This window comes from Lepidothrix coronata, unplaced genomic scaffold (genome assembly GCF_001604755.1).
Source record: "Lepidothrix coronata isolate B3197 unplaced genomic scaffold, Lepidothrix_coronata-1.0 Scaffold83, whole genome shotgun sequence".
Classification (NCBI taxonomy): domain Eukaryota; kingdom Metazoa; phylum Chordata; class Aves; order Passeriformes; family Pipridae; genus Lepidothrix; species Lepidothrix coronata.
In genome coordinates this window covers 3,539,095-3,548,215 of record NW_016690263.1, presented here as the reverse complement: position 1 = coordinate 3,548,215, position 9,121 = coordinate 3,539,095, and the positions used below count along the sequence as shown (strand labels likewise).

General features: G+C 33.7%; 1 protein-coding gene across 2 annotated transcripts in view; it reads right to left on the bottom strand.

Moving 5' to 3' along the window:
* The window catches only part of NOVA1 (NOVA alternative splicing regulator 1), a 152,805-nt gene that overhangs the window by 13,042 nt on the left and 130,642 nt on the right, over positions 1–9,121 (bottom strand). For both annotated transcript variants that reach the window (XM_017820433.1, XM_017820434.1), the window contains one exon: positions 1–579. This exon is cut by the window's left edge and continues 13,042 nt beyond it. In XM_017820433.1, coding sequence (XP_017675922.1) covers positions 1–579 — 579 coding nt within the window. The remainder of the gene's footprint in view (positions 580–9,121) is intronic.

Genomic DNA, 9,121 nt, shown 5'->3' with positions numbered 1-9,121 from the left:
CGCATAGGTGGCCAACAAATTGGCTGCTGCTGCTGCTGGGTTGGCACTGGCAGCTGCTGCAGCCAAAGCCCCTGTAGCTGCTGCCTGACTTAGGCCTAAACCTAATGTATTGAGATTATATCCATAGCTGGCTAATGTATTAAGTGCAGAGGTGATGGCCACCAGGTCATTGCCTGTAAAGCCAGATAAAACTGCTGGAAAGGCTGCCACTCCAGCAAGGTTAGCATGTCCTAATAGCCCTGCAGCAGCTGCAGCAGTTGGTAACACTTCAGCAGTGTTTGCATAAGGAGATCCGGTTGGATTGGAATTGGCCACTGGACCTGTGACATTGGCATAACTGATATTGAGACAGCTGCCACTCTGTGGATCCTCTTGTATCTTCTGGATGATAAGTTCAACAGCTTTTCGGTTTTGTTCAGGTTCTCCACTCACAGTGACAACCCTCTCTTGCAAGTTGATCCCATCAGGTTTCTGGGAAAGCTGCACCCAAGCCCCTGACTGCTCCATTATAGCCTTCACTGTAGCACCTCCCTTCCCTATTATCAGACCTGCTGTGCTGTTGGGAACTATAATCTTTACCTGTAATTGAAAAAAATATATATAAATAATACTTCTGCTTTGTGCATAAACACTATAATATTTTTGCTACCCTATAAAAGGAAGGAAAAGAATGAAGCAAGTTAGTTACCACGTTTTTTAAAAAAAGGTTAAAAAAATTAAGAAGAAATACAGCTCATCATGCTTTTTTAATGCTCTGCATGTTTCAAATGTAAAATACAAAGAATTAAAGATAAAATAACAGAAAAATCATATTTATCATTCTCCCACAGAAAATACCACTTTTAGCATAGTACATTTCAGATCAAGAGATTAAGCAAATGCAGCTATTATACTTGTATGGAAAGATTATCTTAGATTGTATCAAAGCAAGTGTTGTCATCTGATTCCTCTCTTTCCAGGATAACATAGCAAACCAACTTCTTTGGCAAATTTTGTCCAAAATTCTTTACCTTCCTTTAAAATATCTATAGTAACAATAATTAAAAAAAAATAAACAAAAGAAACCAAATCAAACAAAAAACCCACAACCAAAACAACACTTGGCTAAGCCATAAACAGATAAAATAGTTGATCTTGAACAGCACGTGATCTTGATTGTTCTACCTGCCACCCATCAGTGTACAGAAATGCATTATCTTCTACAGCCTATTATTATTCAACCTATGGAAGTTAAATTCAACAGGAGAGAGTATCTAAGTGCTGAGATTTTGAAAGAATAAAACATGGCATTTGTACATCTAAAAAATTTATCAAAACATCTTCAAACTAAGGGTATTTACCTATAAATCCTACCTTTCCTCCTGTTAAAACAAGTTTCAAACTGACACAGTATCATGTGTCAATCAATGTATTACCTACTGAGTTATGAGTGAAGTCCTTATGATGTTATCACTGAAGAATGACACCCAAGATAAAAATTCAATATTAAATGATATACGTAATTTTTATTTCTTCAGAATTTCATTGACATCAAAATAGAACATGTTCTATGGAATAAATAAAAAATTATCAGGTGCAGACTTTTTCTAAAGGTAATGTGAAAGTACGGTAATGAAAATATACGTAGTCCACCCATGTATTAAATAATCCTATAAAACTAAACATCTCCATGTGTATATATTTATATAAGTATTTTATATACATATATATATATACACACTGAAATGTTTTTTATATATATTTATAGGCACACTCTGTTTTAAGTCAGGATACCTCCTAGTCACTTTAAAATGTAGTTCAAAATATTTGGTAATTTGAAGGTACCCTTTTTTTTAGTTTTCTTATCACAAAAGAAAGAAACAACTCTTAGATTTGATTTTGTATTTTGTTTCTAGATATAAAATGTATTAACTAATTGCTAAATAGAATAATTGTCCAGATTTTTGATAAATATATCGATTTAAGGTGATTTCTTTGTTTGGGGTGTATTTGTTTTTGTTTTCTTTTGGTTTTGCTTTTGTTTGTTTTTTTGTTTGTTTTAATCAACACTCTAAAAATGCAGCAGTGCACAGCTTTCATTATTACAGTTTTTTGCTGCATACTACTGAAAACATTTACTTGGCTCCACTGACTTAAGACATATTAACAGCTTCTGTGGGAGATTTTGAAAACTGTGATTTGCCAGGTCCTCTTCTATTTCATAACCCATGCACATACTACTGATCAGGTCAGGCGTAAGTGTTTATGCAAATTTAAAAGAAGAACCTAAGAACACAAGAAGGTACAAAAATACACTCTCATAACTATTCACATGAGTACAGAAATAATGTGAATATTTAATGTCAGGGCAGCATTGTTGCACCTGTAAAATCATAGTTACATATGCAACACATGAAAATCCAGGTTACTGTAAAATGGCTAGGATTATTCTAAAGGATTGGTATAGTAAAATAAAGCAATGATTTAATTCAGCTACAAAATTACGAAGGAAATGTTCTCTATGTAACTAGAAAGATTTTCTCAATAAGAAACTAGTACTTTTGTTGACACCAACAGAAGTTCATTAGTTTCACCACTAACTGCCCTAGTTATTTGACAAATTATCTGACTAATCTGGGAAAAGATTCCTGTCCAGATACGTTTCTGTGCTTAGCATTGCAAACTACATACAAACTATGATGTATTTTGGAAAAAAAACCAACTTGGATTTGCTGGACTAATATATGTTTGTCTGCATCTGGGATAAATAAAAATACTCTTTTCTAAATATCTCTTTTAGAAACAGACAATTGTTTCTTTCATTGACAACTCTCTTAAATTGTATTAGTTTAGAAATATACCAATAATATCCTTTCAAATACAAACCCTATCAAGGTGAATATTTCACCTATTAACATATAGGACATCTTTTTAAAATATATATGTATTAAAAAATTAAAGAATATGTACTATCTATTTTATACTAGTTTATATATTGGAATATCAACTCTTTATGGTAAATACTGGTTGTGTTGTATAATAATACAGTATCTAACATGTTAGACCATAATGCTCTATCTACCAGTACAAATGAAATAATGTAAATATAAATTTTTTTTCTGTTGAAGCCTAAAATTCATATGGCCACTGAGTTAAAAGGTAAAAAATGATACAATAAAATTCAGAAATTGAAAAACAAATATTATCTATTTGGTTTTGTTACCTTCACCACCACAATTTTATTTAAAGTACTTAACTCCCTGACCATCAGGGAAATCAGACAGTGCACTTATTTTTCTTTTACAGATAACAAGTTCAGAAGTTGATTTGGATGCAGAAGTGAGAAATTTAACTGCTACCCAGAATAAGTGCTCTGAGCTATCCAACCAAGGTTTCTTTGACTATGCAGGAAGATTAGGTTTCCAGGTTTGTGTGTATGCTCCTGGCTATTTTGAAATTTGTGCTGCAAAAAATGAGAGTGAGTATCTAAAGCAATTATGAACATAAGCTTAAAATACATATGCAATTTATTTTTTCAAATGCTATAGAAAATAAAAAATGGAAAGAACTCAAGCTTTATTTCATGTCAAATAGATTTTATAAAAATTAAGGACTGCAATTATGACATTTGCTTACTCACAAAGCAAATCAATTTCTTCCACAGACATCACTATCATCCTATTTGCATTAGCATAAGCAAGTTCAAAATCAGGCTCAGCAAGTATAATACTTTTTTCCTGAAAAGGAATCAAATTATAACAATTATAAAAGAAACTAAGTAATTTCACTGCGTATACTTTCACTGAAACATGATTATATCTTTAAAGTCTTAACAAAGGTGAAACAGTCCAAGTAACTAGGGACGTAAGAAGGGCTCAAACTGGAGAGCAGTTTGTTGGCCTTAGTTCCCAACAAAATCAGAGATTCGACGAAACTCTGCACTTCAGAGAAAGATGCTTGGTACTTGAGTGATCTCAGCCAGTGTCCAGAGACACAATTCAGACCACTTTAACTTAGCATTGGTGGCTCATATTTAGTCCTGCATGCTGAAAAATCCGAGATCCCTAAACTCTGTATCAGCTAATTTCCTAATCCTTTTCCATTTATTGACAACCCACTTGTATAAGCCCATGCTGCATTCATCTGTCACATCAGAATTGCCTAAAAGCCCTCCGATTTACCAGACTGAAAGTCTCAGCTCAGTTCTGTGAGCTGAATAGCATCTACTGTAGAATGCCAGATGTTTGGTGATTATGCTATGCCACTTTTCATCCCCTCCCTTATGCTGCACAGGGATAATCTTCACTGAGCAGTTAGGAATGCATGTGAACACAAGCAAAATATTTCCATAGGAAGCAGAACTATGACCAGATCTGCACTACTACCTGTACTAATACCTCATGTCCTGTCTTTCCAACCCTCATTCCCACTCCTCTCATGTAAATACCTCCAACTCCCCATGGCAAAGTTCCCAACCCTTTCACTTTTCTACTGCATTATTTCCTTGCCCTCCTTCTCTCTGATGACATATGATCTGGTTATATTATCAGTTCTCACAGTCTTTGGAGTTGGGGGATGGCAATCACAAACTAGCACCTTATGTGACACGCAGCTAATGCAAAGTATTTATGCTGGCAAATAGTAGTGGGAGGATGAAATACATGTTGACTAGCTAGATAGCAAGAATTAGTACTAGATGTGGCTGTTCTGCCAGTTAGTTAACTGTTTGTTCAGTTCAGAAAATATGGCTTTAACTTTCGAGTTCCACATGGTGGTATGACACATGCCTGCACCAACTTAAACCAGAAGAGAAAAAGTCTCACTGATTATACAAGATAGTATCAAAATTTGGAAAAAACAAACCCATCAGTTTGACAGTAGAAACATTTAATTGCGTCATCCTATATTTATTTCACCTCACAGAATTGTTTCTAAGAGACCGCACAGAGATTAATGAACCAAGGACCTTTTTAATCTGTTATTCAGGTTCCCTTTTTTCTCTTTTATTTTCACCAGTGTAATTACAACTCATTCTGTGAATCTTCTGTAACAGTTGTTCTTTTTTCCTTCTATTAAATCTTTACTTATCTAATGTCATTTTATCTTCTCTTAACAGAGAAATATTTTACAGAAAAGATTCCATCTAATCTAACAGATTCATCCTAATCTGACACAATCCTACAATTTAGTCTCCCAAAAGCAAATAACTGCATTCCCTTAAAACTATATTTAAATTGCTATATTTCACTTCATCTTTTTTTTTCCTGTCTTCATTGTTTATCAATTGCTTTAAACTCTTTAAAACTCCATCTGGGCTCTGAATTCTATACCTATGAAAATTTCATGCTATTTTAACTGCTCATATGACTACACACTTGGAGTTGGTGAGCGGGTGTTCTGAATGCATCAATTCCTGCAGAGAGAAGCCAATGAACAGTAAGAATCACCTGCTACTTCTCTGTGTGGCTAGTTAAACACACTGCTACACTAGGCTTGTGGGTAGTCCCATGCCATCCATCCTAAATTGAAGTGGCCATATGATGAAAATCTGGGAGAAAAATCAGGAACAACTATGTGATAGGAGTTTACCAGAATCAAGCAGAAAGCCAACTGAGTACATTACAGGCAAGATGATGCCTGTATCAGGCAACGCTTGGAAAGTCCCTGGCTATATACCCACTGACAACCCCAAGGTCAAGGCAGCAAAAGCTACCAAAAGGTCATGAGTCATCCTGTGCATACAGCAGGCAGACATATACCAGGCTGCTCAGGACAGATGTTCACGTCAGACTAGGGCTCAGATTCCGACAGTAGGCTTACACAGCAAATCTCTAGTTATTGCACATACATACCCCCAAGGAAGTTAGTGGAATTTCTCTCAGTAATTTCAATATCACTGGATTGGATTCCATTTATACGTATAGTGAAATATGAATTTACTTTTTCAGAGGTGCTGTGCACTAAACAAGTTCCTGATAGCTTGGTTCAAGATCATATATTTTGGTTTTAGAAAAAATATTTAGAAGGAATAGACACATCTTTCTAATAGTCTGCTTGATACTTATTTACAAAAATAGGTACATATCCATAAAAAGAGAAGCAGTACTTCATAAATTTAGCTAGATTATAATGTAAATAAACCTAGACCATAAATGATTTGTCATCTTCCCTGATTATGTTTAAATTATGTAAATGTCATTCCAGTTCAGTTTCTCTCTTTCTACAAAAGGATATCTAGTACAGAAATACTATGTGAACAAGTGCAATGGATTATGGATTATGCAATGGATTATGCAACAATTTCACTGTATTGCTTCTTTGTGTTATTTCTGCCCTCATAACTACTGTTTCTTTCAAGACAATTCAAAGTTAATTTAATCCATTGAAAAAATAATATTGCAACTATGAGTTCTATCTCAAGTTAAAATCATACAAAATTATTACAAATATAATTAATTGATAGAGCAAATAGATACTCTAAGATACTTGTTTGTATCTGCCCATACACTGCAGGAGGACTTTGGGCTGATTCCCACTCTACTGTTTATTACAAGTGTTTATTTTGCTCCAGTTCTCAGACCTCCTCTCAGCTGAAGTTGCATTTATCATTGCATTTTAGTCACAAAAACTATCATGCAATAGAAACCTGACTTCAACTTAAATACTCAGGAACAATTTGCGTCTGAAATCACAAGGCTTAGAAACTTGGAACCAAGCTGGAGAAATACTTACTCTAGGTAAGACTGTGTAAGAAGTTTTGCACAAAATGCTGCTTTAATTTAAATCTAGACCACTTTTCAATTAGTATTTGATATTAAACCTTGACTCTTCGAGGTACTAAAAAAAGTACCTCCCACTTCTTTTAGTAACTACCTAATTACACTTCTGCCCACTTAAAAGTATGAAGATTATGATTTTTCTTTCATGGTTTAATTAAAGATATAATTTGGAATGCAAGTTTCTCACAGCAGGGAATTAGCAAATCATGTCTAAAGAAACAGGAAAAAATTATCTGGTGTCTGCTTTAGTTGCCACACAGAATGTGTGTGTAGGCTCTAACTCATAAATAGAAAGACTTCCACTCTCAAAATCAGTTTTTTAATAAATGTGTGCACATGCAAGTTGTGTACGGAGAGAGAATTGCTAAAACAATGTTAATTATACAGGTGGTTGATTCTATGGTATTATCTAGTCCCTAAGAAAGTATTATTAAAATTTTACGCACACATATGCACACATAAAAATCTGAGTAGTTCCATAAGTATCCCTCATGAAAACATGATTCAAAACACTGAGAATGGAGAAAACCAACTCCTCCATGAATTCTCTATGATACATAGTTTTAATAACATAGAGAAGAAGCTTAACTTTTTATATTTTTTTCTCTGTAGCATAAAAACAACATTTCATATTTAATGCATTAATATTTCAGGAGTTTCAAATTACATTTGTGGAGAAGCGTGATGTATTTTGAGTAGTTTCATTTACATTTTTCACTTTTTTTATAATTAAAAAAAGAAAATATGAGCTGGTTACATACTGAATTATACAAGAGAAAAAATTAATAGATTTTCCCTGAGTTGCAGAGTTAAGCATTATATATAGAAAATTACACATATATATTGACTGTGCCATTGTTCAGATGAAACACCTTTTAAAAAGACAGAAAGCAGGCATATTAACAGCTCTGCCCAGTAAAGTCTGACACTTTCAATGACAGTAGAATGTGTTATTGTTTACAAATGTTAACCCTATTCTCTTGTTAAATTTACAATAGTTTCCCCTTCCCCTACCTAAAATCTTCCATTTTTCTTTTCCTTGTCTAATTTGCTGCATGGCGTTCTATGAACACCTGCCAACCTTCCAGAGTCAAGGATGGATTTCACAAATCCAAGAATATTTACAGTACTATTGAGTATAGCAATTTGGGATACTTCTGATTGAAAGAAACCATATAATGTAATTTCATTACTGGAATTGCTGAAAAGACTCTTCTCAACACAAAATAATCTGCAAAAAAATGTAGATAATGTACATTATTTTAAAACCAAATATGCCTCACTGATGCTATCAAGAAAACACCCACTGTTTTACGTTAGACAGGATCTAACTTATAAACACTTAAAACCCACTCCAATTTCTAAAGGGAATTGATCTTCCTGACAGATATAGGGGCAAAGGTCATGCATTCCTTTTTTTATGTTTTCCCAGTCAAAAAATTTGTAGATGTTGCATTAGCTCCTCATAGCTATTAGCTCATTTTCCAAAGAAGCATCACATAAACGACTAGGACATTTCTGCACTCAAGAGCATACTTAAAAGGCCACATCCATGAGCTTTACATGTATTCATCAGTAGCAGATTAGCCATAAACTTGCTTTGAATGATATGCTATAGTTTAACTAGAAAACTTATAACTGATGAGAAGCAATTGCTGGAAGAAATCCTATAGCTGAAACACACAGGAAATCTACTAAGATGTTAATAACAAATCCTGAATGGCCTATAAGCAGGCACTTAGGACTCAATTTTCCATTGACTTCCAAGAAACTGATGCTTCCAATTTTTTTCTTTTTTTTTTTTTGGGGGGTTTTTTTTTTTTTTTTTAGTTTTTTTTTTTTAATAGCCATCGACCGGCAAGTCCAAGAGAAAGCTAGCAGTGTTCTTAAATATTCCTTTTACTGGAGTAGAATTTTTCAAGATGAAGATACAACGTTAACATGACATCACAGCTATTAACAGTGCTCAGTTTTCAGTATAAACTTCAATAAATGTGGCTAGAATACACGATGATGTCTTTCTAAAAGAAATCCATGCAGAAAATTATATGGTATAGTTACGCTACTTAATTAAATTCAGAGGAAAGGATAGCCAATAAAAATATGCAAAGGGACCTGCTGTTTCTCTGTCAACGATGCTTTTCATCAAAGCTGACTAAATCTTGAAAGCATGGAAAAATTAAAATCAGGATATTAGAAATACATTGAGACTTTTATGCATTGACATTGCCGGCCAGATTACAACATTATTTTAACAGCATACTAAACTTCATCCAAATTAATTTAGGATTTAAATCCAAATTTAAAATCAAAAATACATTTTAGCATTTCTGATAAGAATACTCAAAATCAATCTCTGAAAA